At 31.9% G+C, this 22,160-nt stretch overlaps 1 protein-coding gene across 1 annotated transcript; it reads left to right on the top strand.

The window, feature by feature from the left end:
- The first annotated feature begins 13,254 nt into the window (after window positions 1–13,254).
- LOC11413865 (nuclear transcription factor Y subunit A-7) lies at window positions 13,255–20,741 on the top strand. Its single transcript, XM_003594474.4, has 6 exons — window positions 13,255–13,416; window positions 14,843–14,902; window positions 16,442–16,581; window positions 19,054–19,158; window positions 19,258–19,422; window positions 20,061–20,741. The coding sequence occupies exons 2-6, from the start codon at window positions 14,875–14,877 to the stop codon at window positions 20,244–20,246; spliced, it is 624 nt and encodes a 207-aa protein (XP_003594522.1). The 5' UTR covers window positions 13,255–13,416; window positions 14,843–14,874; the 3' UTR covers window positions 20,247–20,741.
- The last annotated feature ends 1,419 nt before the right edge of the window (window positions 20,742–22,160 follow it).

Genomic DNA, 22,160 nt, shown 5'->3' with positions numbered 1-22,160 from the left:
GAAAATCTGTATTGGTTTAGATGTAAATTTGATAAATATTTTTAATATAATTATGATTTTTTGTTTGATGTATAATAATATTTAATAAACTTTTAAAGATATATCATATTTTAAATCTAAAAGAGCATTCATATAAGAACCTTTTAAACCGATTAGTGTACATTTTTAACTGTAAGTGAAGTTACAATTACAAAGGTGAATTATAGTACAAATATGAGGAGTAAAAATACTAATTAGGAGTTAGAGATTTATTGAGAAGTTGATAAGTTAGAATATGAGGAGTAAAAAATAGACGGCTGAAGGTACTTCTTTGTATGACACTATGCTGAAAATGAGTAGAAATTTAAGTGTGGAGTTGTGGCATATTCTCCGAGAAGGAAAGTCGTGTGATGATTATTTATGTTTTTACTAAAAAATATCGTTTCAACTTGACTCTTTAAACAATTTTTTTTTTTTTTTTGAGGGGATTGACTCTTTAAACATTGTTTCGTTTCTGCTGATGGAATTTGATTATGTTTTGCATATGCTTTGAGAATCTACTTCTCTTTTTCCTCTCTAAAACAATAAGGTTCAAGGTACTAAAAAAAAAAGGTTGGTACTTCATGATAGAAATTATACAATGACAAATTAACAAAAATCTTGAAATTTCACAGGATAAAAAAATGACTGAGTGAAAGCTACATAAATCTTCATCATTGATTTATGATTTATTTCAAAAATAGTAAAAATTATAACTGTGATTAAATGATTTTGCTGCAAATATTTTATTACAATATAAATTTAAATCATGATTTTTTTTATATGACTTGCTTCAAGTATGAATGAATGAGAGAATAAATAGTTGGGAGTGAATAAGCATATGACTTGAGAGTTTCTTAAGAAAGAGGGAAGGAGTTTTTTGAGATGACGTTTAGATTACTTAGATACACGTAGATGTAAATAACCCTTCAACCTTGTTAAAAATAAATAAATAATCCTTCGACGTTCAACCTAATATTACTTATCGCTTTCAAACACACCTAAAGTAAAAAACACTTACATGAATTATTTTATTACTACTTAGGTTTTTCTTTTTTGAAGAAATTACTTCTTAGCTTATCATACCGCTAAGATGCAAGAAACATAAAAAATAGTAACTACTATTTAAAAGTTCAAAAGAGAGGCATGGTTCAACTTATGGAAACAAATCTCATATACCAACTTAGAATTTATCACTATTAGAAAATACGAAGAAAATTTTATTTTCATTGTATCTATGAAAATACATGAAGCTACTATCTATTTCTATCCATCAAATTTAGTTCAAATGTGACAACAAAAGCATTAGAAAGAACCAACTGATGAACATCGCGATAAAATAAATAATGGGGTGGAATTTATACAAGAAAGGAATTGCAAGAGCTGTCTAACTTATTCATGTAAGTGAATGTTATATTTTATTTTATTTTGTTGAACAATTTCTCTATAAGAAGTGTTGCACCAGCAAGGACAACCAATAAAGTCATTTTTGGTGAAGATTATATTTCTCTTCTCATGAATGACGACTACTTCAAAGAATAGATAAAATTCATCTCCTTAATTCCCCTTTAAAACTTCCTCACCCTTTAGAGACGAGTAAACATGTTTTTGCATGTCCTTGTAATGCTTATTATAGCATGAATTTAGTATTGGTTAGCTAAATAAGGTGAATGAAAAGGTATATTAAGAAATTTTATTAACATAATCAAAATGAAACTGATCAGTTGATGAAAATGAATAAAAAGGATAACCGTTAACTATGGATTATATAAGATGTAAAAATCTATAAAAATAAATAAATGTAATAGGAGTAAATATTGAAAACTTAAAAAAGAATTAAGCTAGTATATATCCATGCAGAACCGTGTTTTAAAATATGTATTCATACAACTCAATGGAATGGGAACGGTTTTTTTGAAAAAAAGTTACGATATACATAGAAGCTAAAACAACAATGGCAATTTAGTTTTTGTGTCTTCTCGATGAGTATCATTAATATATATATATATATTGGAAAGTTAGCACTAATAGTAATGAGCAATTTTTTAATCAATTCATGAACCATTAGACATAAATTGATAATTATTTGTAGTAAATAATGAATTTTTATTTATTAGTGGTTTTAATTGGTTATGCCATAACCAAAATTGTGTTAATGTGTAATTTATTGGATTGGACTATGAAGAGATATAGTGGGTGTGTTTAATTAGAGATAAAACTAAGAGATTTGAGAGATGCTAGGAAACTTTTCTAGAGTGTTACATCATCATCAAGCTTGCATGAGAAAAACTTAAATTTCCTTTACAGAGATATAAATAAATTTTTTGTGAAATTTTCAGATGGAAAATATAATCTTTGAGTATGGAAGTAAAGAAATCAGAATCCAACTTTTGAACCTCCATGTCATCTTCCACTCTAATTTCTTCTTCCATTTGCTCATGAGTTGGCGGAGACATGTTGTAACTTTTTCCAAATAAAACTTCTAACTTTATTTATCAGATAGTTTTTCTAAACAAACTTTCCTTCAAACAAAGTTTTTTATTGTCTCTAAATGTTTGAATAAATTGGTTTTTTTTTTCTTTCTTGAAATAAACCTCCACATTAGTTTGACTTGAAGGATAAACCTCCAAATTATTGGTTTCAATAAGGTGTAATGGCCTAATTGATTTAATAACAAAATTAGGATCAATTAAAAATACTCAATTACCGTACAAAAAACAATTTTGCTTGGTATGAAATTGAGAGGGACGCCGCATCAAAGTCTAAACATGGGTTAGGATGTGGAATCGTGAGATTTTGGTTCCAACACTCCCTCATCCTCATCCTGATCTTATTGTGCAATATTTTGAGCTGAAAAATCAAGACTAAAATGAGCAACTTGCTTTTGTTCTTATTATTTGAAATCAAATATTGTGATTGATGAAAAAAGGGTTTTTGCTATTTCTTGAAAAATTCAAGGTATCATGAATATGCTTGAAACTCCTAGTCATTCCTGCTTGTTGATGCTCATATTTATAAGAGATTAAAATAAAATTATTTCATTAGTCACTTGTAGTAAAAAAAAAAAACGTTTTACAAAGTAGAGACAAGAAGAGGATACAGTAGTCCACTGATGTGAATATGAGCCTGAAGAATATATATGTAAATAATGTCATTTACATCAAAATACATCTAAATGTAGGAGTTTTATTTTACTAAAAAATGTTGGTTATTTTTTTAGAATTTTTTGAATATGATAATTTGTGATGTTTTATAAGTGTAATTTGAAAAGGAAAAAAAAAACATACAAAGTCATTCGGTTTAGTCCAATTTAACATAAATAGTTTTTTTAAGAAGACCGAGTTATTGGATTCAATTCAATTCAATCATGATGTTCAATCAATGACCCAATGATTTGACTTATGACTCAGTAACTCAATACCTTTACCGAGTCGATTACTGAGTTGGTTTTTAAAACTATGGGAGATACACATATGTTTTTTCCTATGATAAATTCATAATCAAAGGAAAAAATTAATAAGATTTATTAAGAATCAAACTGAAAAAATCTAAAAAATGATACATTTTTTATTAAATAATGGGAAAATATATAATTATTTAGAGAGAAACCAATTTTTTTGCAATAATATACATTATTAGGAAGAAATGAAAAGAAGAAAACACAAAAGAATATATAAAATAAAGCGAGAGATCAAAGAAATAATTAACATTGTTGGTGTATCTCGTCCAATTCCACAGTGGTGACTAATTTAAATTATAATTTGTCCGTAGATAATAGAACGATGGAAATTTTATGCGATCACTTGGAAAAAAAATTAGTTACTTGATTAGATACATACATAATACATAAGTACAATAAAGGATAAAATTACAGTTAATTTGTATTTTTGATATACAAACGTTAATTTTCTCACATGGCAATTTGTTCGGGATTTTTTTTTTGTAGGGAGGTCACTTCTCTTATATATCTAATATTTTACTCACTCATAAACGATGAAGGGTTAATCACTCACATATTTAAGTACTCATATTTGAAACACAATACATTCTTGACTCAAATAGTCATTTTTAATACATGAAAAATGAGAGATATATGCGTTATTTGTAAGATATAGTTGTGGTTCATGCAAGTAGTTGGTTTTGTTGTCTGGGATTGAAATTCATGACTTTTTTTTTTGTTACAAATTCATGACTTCAAGAATCTTATTTAATTCATGAGAATGAGAGAAATTCAATTGTGTATGATTTATCTAACATTCAAAATTAATTTTTTAATTTAAAATTAATGTTATATTAGTTGTATTTTATATTTTCTTTAATTGATAAAACATGCATGAGTCAAGGTGCAATAGGTTTTTAAAATGTTTTTCATTGTTAAACGATTCAAGAAAATTGTTAATCAATTCACAACAATATTAATTGTTGTAACAACTTTTCGACTAAATTCTTAAAACATCTACAAGGGGATGTCCTTCTGCTGTTGAACATTGTGTCAAATAGACACTCCTATTGCGACATAAAAAACAAGTGTTTATAAAGTGAGTGTTTTTATAGACACTATGTCCTATAATTTAAATTTTTGGGTCACACATGCACCAGAATACATTATGTCTTCAATTATAATTATAATTTAGTATTAAAAAAATATTGATGAAATATAATAACATAGAATTATTGTTGAGAAATATAATAACATATTAGCGCCCAAGTGTGTGTGTGTGTGTGGGGGGGGGGGGGGGGGGGGTGGGGGGATTTTAGGTGTATGATGAGTTATTAATTAGATGTTTTAGTTTAATATTTAGTTCCGTTTTAATTAGATTTAAGTTTTTTTTATATTATTTTCTTTTTGAGCTATTTTACTTCAATTGCATATTATTATATTTCAGGAATGAATATTTGATGGATTGAGTCTTGGAGCAAAAGAAAGGGGTTTTAGAGCTGATTAGGTGCGAAAATACGAAGATTCGGAGACAAAAATATATCTCCCCCAAGTCAGAAGCTTGGCACGACCATGCCACCTCCCAGACAACCTTTTGCTTAGATTCTACGCTACTCTATTTGGTTTTACCACAAAGCCATTTGCTTGTGGAACATTCTATTGATGTAATTGCTTAGATTTTAAGTAGAATGTAACCTATAAATAGAGTAGCTAGCCATCACAAATAATCATCTTTTCTTTGGAATTCAATAAGTGACAATTGTCTTTTGAATAAAAGTTCTTTTCTTTTCTTTTACTTTCTTGTTATTTACTTTTATGCTTTCTCTCTTCTTCTCCATGTCTACGATGAACATGAGTGAGTAGATTTCTTATGTCTTGGGATTGTTGGATAGGTCTAATGACATAATCCTAATCAAGTCAAGCCTTAAACCTTAATATTATGTAACCCTATTTTCTCTTCTAAATTCACCGTTTTAACATGGATTAAATATTATCAAACTGTGGAAACGAAAGTGGAGGGTTTGATAATCGTTAATCCATTATTCCAAATGTTAATTCATAAAACGAAAGTGGAACTTTAATATTCGATCAAGTGAATTTAGACAAGGATTGCGAAACATGAAAATAGTCTAGTGAACCTTGAGACATGTAGAGTTTCGGACTTCAAGGATTCTAATAATAAACACACCCACTGAGACCGATATGAGATGTGATAGACTTAAGAGAAACTCGTCTTTAGAAACTAGGTCTAAAATAAGGTCTTAGGTTTAATGGCTTGACTTGTGAATGATTTGTCGCCTATGACGGACCAACGATCCTAAGACTCTCTTTTATTATTATTTTCTCTTTCAACCATTTGAAAACAACAATCTTGCAACTTGATTCTCTTCTAATCACCAACTAAAGTTAATTGAATTAAACAACTCCCTGTCGGAACGATACTCTTTTCATTACTACTTCGGTAAGACCGTGCACTTGCGGTTTTATCCCATCAGTGTACTTAACACAATTTAAGTGTTGGCTTATTTGATTCAATGGTCCCTCAAATAATTTCAAATTTTCATTTTGGTCCCACAATTAATAAAACATATATTTTGGTCCCTCAATTTTTCCTCCGTTTGGCAAATAAATCCTCACAGTTAAGTTTAACTCAAATGATGTCTATGGTAGACCAACCTTAAGAGTGGTCTACCATAGATCCTATTAATTATTTTAATTTAAATCGTTTGGTCATTTTTTAAAAAGGATGACCGTTGGATCCCGTAGGTGTATTTTATCTTAGGTTGAACCATCAACACTTAACTTTTTTTCTTTTTCTTCATCTCCCTCCTCTTCTTATTCTTCATCTTCATGGTTATCTTTAGACACCAGAAAATCAAAAATAAAAATCAAACACTCAAATTCATAAAAAACAAACAAATTAGAAAAACGAAAAAGAAAAAATTCAAATAAATTCCGGAACAACATTCTTCGGAGGATAATCTCCTCCTTCACCTTCCGCCATTAAAACAACACAACAATTTTCAATCCAAAACGCACAATTTCAAATTCCACCACTAATTACGATTCTTCCCTCAAATTTCTCAAAGAATTCAAAAAGAAAATTATTAATAAAATCAAAAATCGTTCTGGAATTCGGATTTGGAAGCTGTGGATTGAAATTACGAAGAATTTCAATTTTTGGAAATTTGAAATTCTAAAAGTTTTTGAAAATTGTTGGATCCAAAATTGGTGATGTAAGAGAATGAGAGGGAGAGGTTTTTAGCGAGAGAAAGTGTGAAGGTTTTTAGAGAGAGAGAGAGAGGGGGTTTGAGGAAGAAGAAGAAGAAGAAAGAAGGCAACACAGACGCGAAGAAGCTACTACTCCATTTTTCTCAGCAGGTTTTGAAAATTCAATTTTTTCAAATTAGAAAAACGAAAAAGAAAAAATTGAAACAATTTATAAGAACCCTAATTCCCAATTTGAAAATCTAGATTCATTTCATCTTCTTCTTCTGAACCTTCTTCAATCCCTCTTATTCCTCTCTCTGGATTTATCTCTGTTCAGATTTGAAGAAGAATGGGAGGATGACAAAGAAGACAGATTTAAGGATGAAGAACAAAAAAGAAAATGGCACTCGAGATTCTCTTTTAATTGTATTTGGCATGAATTTAAAAAACATATAGAGTTGTAGATGGTTTATTTTGATAGATGGTGATGATGTTGTTGTTGAATTGATGATGTTGTTGTTGTGCTATTGTTTAATCTGAGTTGCTATGTTGTTGCTGGGTTTTATTATGAAGATCATGAACAAGAAGATGAAGATATGACAAGGGCAGTTTGGTAATCAATTGTTTTTTGTGAAGATCTAATGGTCTCTTTCACGATAAATAGATCGAATGGTTAAAATTAATAAGGTCTACGGTGGACCATTTTTAAGGTTGATCCACCATAGACATTTGGAATTAAACTTAACAGCCGGGATTTATTTGGCAAACGGAGGAAAACCTGAGGGACTTAAACGTACGTTTTATTAATTGTGGGACCAAAATGAAAACTTGAAATTATTTAGGGGACCAATGAATTAAATAAGCCTTAAGTGTTTTACTTTTTAGGATATTCCATATCAAAATCTAAAATAAATTTAGTTGTTTATTGAGATTGGAGCTTGGTCAATTTTGAGAAAACAATAATTGATTGTGTTATCTTGCGTTATTTGTTGTGACATTTCTTAGATTTATTTGTTTCCTATGTAGTGACGTGTGTTTCTTTATTCTGTATGATGTTACATATAGCCCTACAAGTGCTATGCATTTTCCTTTTGATTTTTTTTGATTTTTTTTTTAACTTAGTTTATCTTCACTTTGACTCCACGATTTTTTTGTTCAAGCCTTGCAAATGTACACAAACAAAATAATTCTAATAATATGATCAAGATGGGGCATCATTATTTAAATTGGCTTAGGACATCAAAATTCTCAACCTTTGGTCGTGCATATGTGCACACAGGTAAATTGTTGTGCATGGTTTGACACTATGGTTGGATTTTTTTTCCATTATAATGGAGAGTGAATCATCAACTTCGTCCTTAAATTTTTATGAATCGGCCAAATTCGTTCCCTAATTTAACGAAATATCAAAATAGTTCCTGAATTTGTCAGACGTCCATCAAAATGGTCCCTCCGTCCAAATGTTCTGCTACATGTTGTGTTGTCTTGTACACGTGTCAACAAGGAAGCCACATGTACAAGGACCAATTTGATGGAAACGATGAAATTTTAGTTTTCACTTTTCAACTTCAATTTTTTTCTTTTCTGTTTTTCCAGTTTTACCCCTCTTTTACCCTTACTTTCCACCCTCAATTTTCACTCTTTTCACATCAAACACGTCCCTGACCTTTCTCCTTCCTGCTAAAACCTTCATCATCTTCACCTCTCCAAAATCATCATCATCTCCAACGATCAACATTGGATTTTTGAAGGAAGAATTCGTGTGTGGTTAAGGTAACGTTGTTCCTCTTCTTTTTTCTCTGTTCTTTTTCACCCATTTTTTGTCTGTTTTTAAAAATTTTGTTTTCAGTTTTTATCATTTTGTTTTCAATTTTAAACTTCATTTGATGCTTGCTTTGTTGTTTGTTTGTGAGTGTTGTATTTTTGAGACGGTTGTTTAGATTATTCATTTTAGGGTTTTCAAATTAAGACTTAAAAATTTGATTTTTTTTTTCTGGTTGGTTACTAAAATTGATGAAAATTATCTTAGTAATGAAGAAAATTACTCATTCATTAAAACAATTTCTGAAAAGGGTTTGCATTTTGATGTTGTTTTGTTTGCGATTAAGACTAATGTTGCCAAAATCCGTAGGATGGAAAACAATGTCACGCTAATCTTGTATCACGGTGGTCGTTTAGAGAGAGATGGGTATCGGAGGCTGCAAATGTTCGTGGTGAATTATGTGTTTGGAAAAAAATGGATGTTAATGAGTTATGTTTGTGGGACATTGCAGATGCTACTTCAATGATCAAATTGATTTCTATTTATATAATTTAAGGACTTATTTGATGGTTTTTTAATATAATGTAAGGATCTATTCGACAGTTAGACAAATAATTCAGGGACTAATATGATTGTAAAATGAGCAGTGCTAGCGACAGGCGCTTTTGCACTCTCTCAATTAGAAAGCCACGTCACTAGCCTTCTTTTGGTTACCGGTTGCTCTTTTTTTTTTTTTTAAGGGATTTAAAACCATTTGTTTTAATCTTTTAATTATTTAAATCAAATAATAAACTGAACATGCTTTTTCACTTTTACCACCATTTTCACGTCTTCTTTGCCAAAAAAAAAATACTATTGCCCAGATTCACAATCACCATTTGTGTTGAGGGAGAGAGAAATGAAAACATGCTCAAATATCACTTGTTCATGACTCACATAATCACTAGTGAACTCGGCCCACTCGTTCCTTTTACTCATCTTCATAAGTTCTCAACAAAAACCGCCGCCGAACAGTCACGGCACCGGAAACGGAAAGTGATTTTGTAAATGAATGAGAAGAGGGAATCAATAATTTTCTGTGTTAATTTGAAACACAATCATAGTTTGCAAGATACAAATCAATACAAATTCCAAGCTACATATGCTTCTAGATCTAGATCTCATTATTTTCTTGCAATTGTCTATCCAGCAATGATGACAATTTCATTTCAAAAATACAATTAGATTAAGATACACTTTGAAGTTCATGGTGGAGATTGAAGTTCATAGTGGTGGCTGGGTTTTACAAAAGACACAGAATAATAAGACGTGGAATTGTATAGGATGAATTATTTAGCAATGCAAGAAGGAAAAAAAAAAAAAAAAAAAAACCTAAAGTGCCTGTAAACCGGTAACTAGTTTTAAAAAAATTGCCACGTGACCCAATACATAAGCGATTGTTTACCAGCGAGTGTGCTAGCGCCTGCAGCTAGCATTCCTCTTGTAAAATTATTACAAAAAGGCTACATTTCATTCATCTTCAATCTCTTTTCATTACAATTCTACACACACCTAGAACAATACAGTAGCATGTTAAAAAACTCAAACAAGCAAATTATAATTATCAAAAACTTAATCAACCTAAGCTCACTCTCACATCACCATTAAACATGGAGCTTGAAGATAAAGCTTGACTTTGATGACTCTTTTTGCCCATATGCCCACCCCCATCAGTTTCTATTCAATTTGAACAGTTTTGCTTGAAGAAATTTTGGGAATTCTAGTTTTCGGATTCAATAAAAAAAAATGAGGGTTTGGAGTTTTTTTAATTGGGGAAGAACGTTACCACTAATTGTGGGGATTTTGGAGTGTACATTAAAGATTGTAAAATTAGGGTTCTAATTTTATATATTTGGGGAAGAAATAAATAGCCGTTGGGGAGGAAAGAACATTTTATGCAAATCAATCAATTTCGTCTTTGAAAATTTTGGTTATTATCGGCCAAATTAGTCACTGCCTATGTGACATCAGACATGTGAGAGGTTAACGACTATGTCAGCATCGTTAACACTCCAATTGGACGGAGGGACTAAATTGATTGACATTTACAAATTATTTTGATATTTTGTTAAATTATGGAATGAATTTGGCCAAATTCAAAGACGAAGTTGATGATTCACTCTTACGATGGAAGAATAGGTGTGCATGGACCAAGAACAATCATGTTTGAGTTTAGCACATCCTCGACGAAATGCTCGAATTGCTAATAATTGAGAAGAAACATGTCTTTAAATTTGGCCTTGATTTAGAAATTGAGTTCCAAAATGAGAGTTATATGTTTTATCATGAAGTCTTTGAACCCAAGACATATCATACTTTTGATTCAATTCCTACACAAGTTTCTCTAACATAGTAATGTTTGCCTTCATTGTCAATCTAATGTTTGCCTTTTGATTCAATGAGCTCTGGGTTTTTGGATTTCTAATTCTAAAATACAGTTGGAATTTTATTTTTATTCGCGACGAATTAGAAATGCGGAGGTGAATTTTTCTAATGCTTGAAAATAATCAATTTCAAACAATAACCTTTTATTTATTTTATTTCAAGAATTTCCTTTTAAATTTCTTTCAGGAATCTATAATACATGGCTAATTATTTCATTTTAAAATAAAAAGTAGAAAAAATAAAGTTTTCTTTTAGTGGTAAATTAGTGTTATGAAATTGATCCAAAGTATTATAAGATATTGTACAATATAGAAGAGTAGAGAAAAGGGATAAAGAGAGAACAAGAGAGTATATTATATTACTCTTCAAGTGTGTTCTTTACATGACAAATGTAGATCCTATTTATAGGATACAAAAGTTGTACCTTACAATTACATGAAGAGCCATGAGACTAAATGTCAATAGGAATAAATAAAGTTATTAAGTCATAGTAGTTAAGGGATATAGAAGGTCTAGGGACAATGTACATCCACATCATATTTTCATTTATTCATAACATTCTCTCTTGGATGTCCACGAAGGATGTGCCTCATTAAAACCTTACTAGAGAAAAATCCAATAGGAAAAAAATTCTAGTGAAGGAAAAAAAGTACAACAACCTTTTGTGTCTTAATCTGCCTCATTAAAAACCTTACCAGGAAAACCAGTGGGATAAAACCATGGTTAATGGAAAAAAATGCAGAACACATTTTTGTCTCCCCTCATAAAGACAACGAAGAAATTTCAATAATCTTTTATACTGGTTACTCAAAATCTTTACCTGGCGGGGACTCTGTAGAAAAATATGATTTATCTCCATACTCTTCTCCAAATTAGCGGCTCGTGAGATATCTTCATATTGAGTTGTTGAAAGAACCTCCTTTTAAAATTAGAAAATAACAAGTTTCTTGTGTATAAAATCATAATCTTTAATAAAGAACATTCTCCACTTCCTTGATGTGGTGTTAGCATTTTCAAACAATGAATGATATTGTTCTTTCTCTAAGGTAGAGATTGTATGCTTGACTTTGCTGCAATTTCTGTATTAACAAAACTAAAATACCACGATATATATCTTTAATAAGCAAAATACATTAGTGTCCACAAATGACCAATTCAACTTGTTCATAACTTTCTTGAGGGCATGATCTTTACTCACATAAAGTGACATCACAATCAATATAATACATAATCAATTAGATTTGTCCATATCAACATTTATATAATAACAAATTTTAGAATCTCTTTAGGATTTCTAATAATATTTTATACCATTATCATAAAATCGATTATAACGAATTTATTTCCAAATCCTTAAAATGGACAAATGATGTCATCTTTTCAATAATTTTGATAGTATGTATTACACAAATGAAATCTTTCAGGAAGTTTCATATATCACTATCAAGAGAGCCATACAAATATATTATAGCACATCTTTCATATAATTTGAGTATTTCATGTGCTACTGAACTTAATCAAGTATGAAAAAGATCTTGAATTCACTTCAGGTGAATATGTGTCTAAAGAGTGTACGTCTCTTAAAAATAAATGATAGACATTTACCAATTCACTTCAGGTGAACATATCAAACTCTACATAATATATATATTTACTTTACCATTCTAATTCTCTTTTCGCACGAAAAATCATGTATATCCATTTAACTTCACACCTTCAAGTGCGAGGACTACAAATCCAAACAAATTATACTTTATGAAACGAGTTTGATTTCACCGGAATTGTCTCTTTCCATTTGAAATTTTTTTCTTTATCTACAGTCTTTAATAGACTTTAACCATGATCCTCATTATTACTTATCACACATATAGCGCTATATTATATCCAATAACATGTTGACGTTGACTTTATTTCGGTTCCATCTCATTTCATTGAGATATTTCATTCATGATATAATTTATTAAAATTTCATAAGTTTCAAGTATCTGATTAGTTCTTCTCGAACTGAAAAAAAATAATCAATTATGTCATAAAACTCTAAAAGAGTTTTTGTATCCTTGTTGGGTTATCTTTCCTTTAAGCTCCTTTTCTTATTCAATGATATTTTTTATATTTGGAACCGATTGATCTATCATGCTCCAGACATGATTGAAACTCATTTGTAGTATTAGATTATCCAACATGGTTATCTATTTTGTTTGGAGCTTTAATAGCTGATATTTGATTTATTTACCTTTACAAATGAGTTATATCTTGAGGATCAAGACGAGACAATAATATTCTCTTTCAAATAATCATTTAAGCACTATAAATGAATAAATTAAATTAAAATTTATTTTTTGAGAGAAAAAAAAAATTAAATTAAATTTTTGTTTCCTATTATTTGTGTGATTTGGGTGGGTGTCGTGTGGATTGGTGGCAGCAGCTCCAACTACAACACAAAACACAAACACAAACACACAGACAGAACACAACACAGTAACACTTCTCTTCTCTTCTCCACTGCCCCAACACACAACAACACTTCAACCTTCTTCTATCATTTTCAATTCACAACACTAAGGTTATTTTATTTCTTCTATGTTTTTTTTTTTCTTTCAAAATTTTAACTGCTATGAACTGTAACTGGTCTCAGCGAAGACTTTTCATTCCAAATTTTGAATCTTTTTGGATTTTCCTTTCTGGGTTTTGTTCAATTTTTCTGGGTTTTGTTTTTCAATTACTTAATTATGATTTATCTTGTGCTTGAAAATTGGGTCGAAAAGGGGATTTTTTTTTTTATTGATTTATGTTGCATGTCCTTCTTGAACATCCCCTTCTCAATTTTCTATTTTGGGTTTTTGATTTCATGATTTTTGAGTGAAAGAGAAAAATTGCAATTTTTGGGCTTATTGCGAGTATTTAATTACGCTTATTAGATGGTCATGCTTATTGATTTTGGATATGATGGCATGAGATTGAGATTTTACATGTTGGAATTAGACACCAAGTGTGAATTTTAACCATAGCCTTGCTTGAAAATTTAGAATTGTCATCTTGGTAACAAGGTTAATTAATATATTGATTATGAGTGTGCATATTTGAAATAGTATCCATAGGCTATTTGACACTTGTTTTTATGTTAGTTAAAGCTTATTATGCGGAATGAATGAGTGTCAGTTTTTGTGAACATAGGATATTATGACATTTTTCCTTTATTTGTTTTGTTGGATTGAGAATTTTGACAGAACTTAAATGGATTGATGGTTTATTTTGAGTCATTCATCGTAATCCAATCCAAAATCCATATGATCCATGACATAATTAATAGAGGGCCCTTATACAATTTGAATGTATGCTAATGATTGAGAATTGAGATTGACTTATGCTGTCTCTTTTAGTGGACTTTACCTGTGCTCTCTTAGCTGCAATAACATTACTTTGCTGCATTCAATGATTGATTAACTAGGTATACTAAACTAGCATACAAATGTGTGTGCTGTATGGGCCCTTTGGCTTTTGTTCCTTTCTTTGATTTTGGAAATCTGAACTTGAGCTGCCTTTTCTTATCATCCGGTGCACTTGTGCTCGGGGAACTAGTGGACACTTAATAACAACCGTAACAACCTGGCGACTTTGTCAATTAATACCAAGCTTTATTGTATCATCATAATCCTGCATAGTTCCATCCGCCATTTGCGGGCTCCATTTTGTCCTAGATATTAGTTTTGTCTCTCGTTTTTATGTTTCTAATTAGAAACTTATTATAACCAAATTTTTAAAGCGCAGTCGTGTCGCAGTTCTTGATATTGCTGTGAATTATGATCACTTTGCATAGAGTACTAGCTTCTGTATAGACTATAATAAAAGAATCTATGATTGAATGGACTATTAGCTTCTTAGATGTCCTTCATTTCCTTTTCCTGGATTCTGTTTTTTTTCCTGCACATTGCATATGATGTAGCTGCTGTTATCTTGAATTCCGTTAACAGTGTTTGTTCTGCTTCCAGATTTGGACAGAGTGCATGTGAATCAGGAAACCATGACTTCTTCCACACATGATCCCACAGGTATTTACAGGAAAATCTCTTGGGCATTTTTATTTTCTGATGTGGTCATTGATAAAACAGAATCATTCAGGAGAAGTACATAACATGAATTCTAGAAGAATTACTTCTTCAAATCATGGTTGTCGAATTATAAATACAATTGTAAACTCCTAATATATATAGAAGAAGTACTGATAGAATGATTGTAAATAGGATAATTAGTTTATTACAGATTCTAGAAAATTATAAATCCTTGTATTTATGACTTTGTATATATTTAATAGTACATATTTCACAAACTTTTGGTTTAGAATTCTTTCTAGACTAGATGATTTGTTGGGATTCTTCCGCTATCAAAAACATTTTATGTCTCAGTTTTACAGTTTGTCGGTTTCTTTTAGTGAAATTTATAAATGGCTTATTCATCCATCTTTTATTTAGGTATCTTTGTTTTCTTGCTATGAAGCACGGACACAGACACGGACACCGGACATGGCACGAACACCGATATACCGACACGGATATAATTTGAAAAAATGACATAATTCAGTGTAATCATAGGTGTCGTGTCGGTGTCGGTGTTGGACACCGACGCGTGTCCGACACCGAAACACTTAATCCGAGGAGTGTCCGTGCTTCATAGTTTTCTTGACTTATTTAATGAATATAATTGCCCAGTGATTCTGAAACTCTTCAGTTTAAGATTGAAGGTGTTTGAACTTTGAAGCAACACAAGTTATGCAGCCAACAATGTTATCTTTTGACCGAAGTATGATGCATTAAAAAAAAAAACCTTCACGTTTGTAGACTACCAACTCATACCCCTTCTCCAAAAAAAGCCCACTTCAGACCAAACTAAATATAGATTTTAGAAAGAATTAGAACGAAATTAAATCATAAAAGTTCACCTTATTAAAAAAGTTGAGAGATTTGGGCAGAGAAGTCCCATTCAAAGAAGATCTATTCTACTCTTTCAGTTTCTTTCAAAGTGAATATAAACAGCAGCCTCTATTTATTTAAAACTAAACAAAAATGTGGGACTTTTGTGTTTCAAGTGTAATAGATGTTTCTGCATTCTGGTTGCGGTGCATGCTCTTTGCTTAGCTTCTTCACCCATTTAGGGCCTGTTTGAATTGACTTATTTGAGCTTATGCACTTGTGACAATGTTTTTGAGAGCTTATGGAAACCGATTATGACTTGTCCATGAGCTGTTTTCTGCTTATTTTCATTAGCTCTCCAAGATAGCGTATGAAGATAAGTTATAGCTTTTATGAAAATAGTTTGACTTTACTTTATCTTTGTTAAAAAAAAATAGCTTATACATAACACTTTTATGATAAGCGCTTAATTTAGCTGTTTATATTTAAACAACATTCTCTAGGTTGACTTTTCCATTATTATGTTATTAGTTTTTGTATTGAGCTTTTTTGCCATGCTATCTGAAGTTTTATGTGTTTCTTAAACCGATACCTTTGAATAGTCCTATTCCCTGGCCCTAAAAACGTGCAAAATGTAATATCTGAAGCCTGAAGTTAGTTATCAAACAAATTGTTGTCCAGATAATGAGGCTGATGGACAGCAGCAGTCAGAATCACAGATGCAGCCAATATCTGCAAACGGAATTTCTCACGCCAGTATTGATAATGCTCAGATTGTTCAGTATGCAGCACCTCCACAGCTTGGTACGGGGCATGCCATGGTATGAACTTCAATTTTATTTGGCATCCTTTTGTTTTGTCTTTAAAAAACAAAACATGTTTCTTCACCTGTTTGCTATCCTTGCCTCTCTTATTAGACATGGCGTCTTAATGTTTAATTACTTCACAAAATCTTTAGGAATGTTTTTGGTTTAGGCGACAGCCATTCGATGCTCTCCGTCTCGTTGTAGCTATCACATATACACATTATGGCTATTTTGTTTTGTCATTGAAGAAAATTGGTTCTGAAGTCATGATGAAATTTGTTTCCAAGTTGTTTCTCTGATTTTTAAATGAGTTAGCTATTGGCATTCCTCTGAACTGTGTGATAAGAATCTAAGAAATTGGGGGATCCTCCATTATGGATTTGTTTGGGAGTTAGAAGGGAAAAAAGGGAAAGGACTTGGAGAGCGGGGAGAAGACAGAAAAGAAGGAGAATGCTTATGATTATTTTTATATTAGTTTTTTGGTTTTGGGAGTACTATATAAAGAGAAAAATGATTTGAAGAATTTGATAAAGCCCTCCAAAACCTTTGAAAATCTTCCCCCGGTACATTTTACAGTTCTTTCATATTAGACAATTAGTTTTTTGAAGAAAAAAAACTCACAAGTTGGGGGGCTATCATCCCTTCCACTTTCCTTCCCTTCTTCATTTCTCCCGAAGTCTTCCCTTTCCCTCATTACTCCCAAGCAAAGCCTAAAAGTTAACCATTAAGGGGGAAGAACCAAACTACTTAATTGCTTCACCGAGCATCTCATACTTCCGACGTGGGACATAGGTATCCCATAATACCCAAATCCCTACCACTGTGAAGATATGAATTTCCCATGTGTCTTAACAAATTTAAAAGATTTTTTTTAATACATTACTACATCCGGTTCTTTTTATAAGAAACAAAAGACCAAATCATCAAAATCAAGGAAGTGCACTTAAAGGAGTTAATATAAATTTTCCCCCAAAAATATCCACAGTATTCATTACATGCATCTAGTTACATGGAAAATTGGTGGGTTTCTAGATAACATAAATAATGGTATAAAAGAAAGACAAAATTTATATGCAGTTACTTATGTGTTATTGGCGTTTTTATGAAATCAAAATGGAGGAAGCAGACTTTTATTTAGATCTACTTAAATTAGTTAATATCCGTGTAACACCGCTGTCTTCCGAACCTCCTCCCCACTCTGTCCCCCTCTATGTTCACCATCCATTGATCTCCCAAATGCAACACCGTGGAAGCTTTCTTCCTGCAGCCAAATTCCTGCTTTTGCTTTGACTTTGAAGGCAATCATAGGGGACAGCTCCTAATACCATAAAAAATGAGAGAAGAGTAAGTGATCCTTTCCTCATCCTCCCATCTTGGTTCCCTCCAATCTGTGCAGCTTCACAACATGTTTGCATCGCTTATCTACTGAATTCAGTTTGCATTTGTCGGGCCTTTCATAAAATGAAATTCATTGTTCCTAGCAATTGAAAAATGATAAGCTGTTTGAGGAATGATTCTATACTGCAACGTTTTCGTTCTGGATTGCCAAACATTAGGCAGAGAATCACGACGACCAGGTGAACAGAGCCACACGGTTGCAAGATGGTAAGGCAAAGTGTTCATGTGGGATCATGGTTGTTCTGGTGAGACCTTCTGTGGTTTTGCATTGAGAACATGCCATTTCGCTATCGAGGATGGAAGTGCACCACCTTGTGACAAGGTCCTGTGTCGGTGCTGCACGCAACGGTAGTCTTGTGGTGACTCTATGGATCAAGTTGCACGTGTGTTCTGTTTTAGTCTTTTCTTTACTGTGATAGAATGATCACAAATTCATAATTCTGAATTTCTTAGAAGACGACTTGGAATTAGCAATGAGCGTGTCATGTTTTGGTTGTAAAACAGTATCATACGTATATATGAAAATGCATATAAGTTTTGTTCTAAAAGAAATTCCAAAAATTAATGTCAGAAATTGGTCCATTTTTCTTATAATTAGAACAAAAAGAAAAACATAATTGTTTCTTATAAAAAGAACTGTTACTTGATGTTAGGATTTTCTCAATGGTTTTGGAAACTGTTTTTCTTTTCAGCACTTAGGATGACTTAAAGAATTTTGATCTGACATAATGTTGAAAGACATTGCAAACTGTCTGAAGTTCGGATGTAAATTAACATTACTTAGAGGCAGCGATTGGCGAATTGAGATTGATTTCTTGAAGTAACCATAGTTTTTTAATCTTAAAATTGAAGGTTACTAAGTGGTTGTTCAACAAGTACTTGTGCAGTGTTGCGAGTTGTTATCTTGATGTAATGTCATAGAACTAAGAAGTGGCTGCTCAGACTTGGTTGAGCGATTAAATTACCATAGTTCCTGGAAATTTGTTGTGTTTGCCACATTTCTGTTGTTTTTCATGTTCTATCCTATTTTAAAATGTAAACTTTGTTTATGCTTTAACAGCTTCTCTTGCTTTTTGCATTTTATTAAAGGCACCACCACCTGCTTATCCATATCCGGATCCCTACTACAGAAGCATCTTTGCTCCCTATGATGCACAACCTTATCCGCCGCAACCCTACGGTGGACATCCAATGGTTCGTTCTAATATCTTGGTGTTGATTCTTTGTAATACGGTGGTTTCTTGTCAAAGTTATTTTCTTATCTCTATATGGTTGAACCATATTCTGTGCCAGGCCAATCTTCAGTTAATGGGAATTCAGCATGCAGGAGTTCCTTTGCCAACTGATGCAGTTGAGGAGCCTGTGTTTGTCAATGCAAAACAGTATCATGGTATTTTAAGACGCAGGCAATCTCGTGCTAAAGCTGAATCAGAAAAGAAAGTTACACGGAATCGGAAGGTATGCCATTATCCCTCTCTCTCTTGTGGCTTCTTTCTATGGCAAAGTTGATTGAGACTTTTTTTTTTTTTTATAAAAAAATGTATAATGGAGAGAAGATGTTTTCTGGAGGTTGTCTTAGAAAAATATCTGCAACCGCAATCTGGGTCTTGATATCTAGATTTTTTATGTTTACACGACCGCAATCTGACTGCAGTAGTTGCATTTGACTGTGCCTTTTCTCCATATAAAGGATGGCAAGCATTATTGCGCTATTATTCAAAGCAATGTTTTAAAAAACCAGACCAAGCGGGGATCGGCCAGTTTGGTGGTTGGTCTGATCCCAGTTATATTGCAGTCTAGTTAAACTGGGTTAAAACACATCCCAATTTTCAAATTTTAAATGTTATTTAGTACTTTTAACATTTCATTTATTTATTTGTCGTCTGGTTCAACTGTGGTTGAACCAATTAAACCATGACCTGAAGGTCTCACCAGTTTGATCTATGGTCCGGTTTTAAAAACACCGATTTAAAGCCTACTTAAGTTATATTATGGGCCTGCTTCTTGATGTTTTTGTGATTCCCCGTGAATTTATTGACTCACATGATTCCATGCATCATCTATGAATTTACTTGATCTTTAAACAAATATTTCAGCCATACTTGCATGAATCACGGCATTTGCACGCTCTGAAAAGAGCAAGAGGATGTGGAGGCCGGTTTCTGAATTCAAAGAAAGATGAGAATCAACAAGACGAGGTTGGATCAGCTGACAATTCACATTCCAATATCAATCTCAATTCTGATAGAAATGATCTTGCACAATCTGATAAACAACCTTGAAAAAAGTCAAAGAAATGGCGATGCTGTAGACTGCATGGATCTGTTTGTCTATACATATCATGAGACAAATTACCAACCAACAGCAACCTCAGATATATCTTGCTGATGTTTCATTGTGTCAGTGTACAATCCCATATGTATAGGTATAGATTTTGTGTGGTAGGGATATGTTAGGGAGGTTGCAAGACAAAGCAAGTAAAATGTAAAATGAAGTGATTTATATCAAATGTTATCTCCAATGTGATCCTTTCTAGCCTTGTAGGTGAGGTGAGTGATAGGTGAGATCATTATTGTATGACCATTTCTTTGTACTATTTGGTACTATGGAGGGATTAGAATTATCAGAAGACATGATGGTTTGTTTGGATCATGTTTGTTTAGCTTGTGAGAAACAGATTAAATATTGTAGCAAGTCCAGAAGGCCATGATAGAGCTTTTGCTTTAGGGGCATTGATTGAACAACCAAGGTATATTATGTTTATGATTTTTCAATTATCAAGTGTTTGGAGTAAAGTTGTGGCATATGTACTAAATAAACAAAGTAGTAGGATCAATAAAATAAGTCAGATCAAACGTAGCTTAATAAGCAAAGTTCAAGGTTATAATATTTGTTTGAGGTTGAAAACATTTCAAGGAATAAATAACCACCAACTTTCCCATGTTTTATATTCCCAATGAAAGAGGTGGAGAAAAAGTCTCATGTGGGAATAAAATTAATGTAACTTTTTTTTTGAAAGAATAAAAAATTTCCATTCATAAAAACTACTTTACTACAGCATAAGGTGCCACAAAAAAGAAGATACAAGAGTTAATGTGTAGGAAGATTTTTTTCAAATTGATCTCATTTAATATCAAAATCACCGTTATTTTCATTAGTCTGAATGTGTCTTCGACATGTGAAGGTGCTTGTTTTGCAACTCTAATTTGGAGCATTTGGAAACAAGTGAAGTACTTTCTCATGTCGAAATATGGTTAACCGAACCCTGCTCACCCCTAGAAACAACACAATAACAAGGTGTGGAATAATGTTACTGGAACTAGCAGGCAGGTTTGTGAGATAGGGTTCAACCTTCTAGAGGGTTGGTTGACTCCAAATGAAGTGCGAAATATCACGAATATCCTGCTGCACAAAACCGGACAGCAGCTGCTACCATTGTGCAGCGGAAAAAACCTGTAGCAAGACGCTATAAATGTAACATCGATGCATCATTCTCAATTTTTATGGAGGCAAGCAAGATTGCTCATGTTTTCGTTAGAGTGGTCATGTCCTTAGCTAGCTCTCAAGTGTTGATTGACTAACCAACAATACTATATCAGGGTGTCATGGATAATTGGAGTTTAAGACATATATCAACATCTTATTCGTTTCCTTTGCACAACCACTTCCTTTTTCTGACATTCTTTATTAAAATATTTATGAAAACAAAATATAATCGTTCAACATTAAATCCATTCCTTATTTTTCTCATATTAGTAGGACCTATTTTGATGTGTATGCTCTTATCATGAATAAAATTCCATGATCATCTTTTCTTAAAAAGAGTGTAAGAAAATTGAATAGTTCAAATGTTTTTTCTTGTGCAAAGGACTTGTTTATCTCTTTATAGATTCATCAATGATAACAACCATATACTCGAGTATACATTTTTTTCTTCCTTCTAGTCTAAATGGAGAAATATAAAAGTTTATCGAATTTTTATTCTTCATAACTACTCCCTATTTTTTTTATCATAAAAACATTCGTAGCAACACTCATAAAACAATTTATACCAAATAAATTAATGGGTATAGAATTCCAAAAAGAAAATAAATATCTAATATGTTAACTTTTTTTTTTTTTGGTAAGGATCTAATATGTTAACTAATATAAGCATTTTTTTTAGGAACTAATATAAGCATATTTTTTTTGACAAG

The sequence above is a fragment of the Medicago truncatula genome, chromosome 2, assembly GCF_003473485.1.
Source record: "Medicago truncatula cultivar Jemalong A17 chromosome 2, MtrunA17r5.0-ANR, whole genome shotgun sequence".
Taxonomy (NCBI): domain Eukaryota; kingdom Viridiplantae; phylum Streptophyta; class Magnoliopsida; order Fabales; family Fabaceae; genus Medicago; species Medicago truncatula.
Note: the sequence above shows the minus strand (reverse complement) of the source record. Positions and strands in the feature narration are given on the sequence as shown.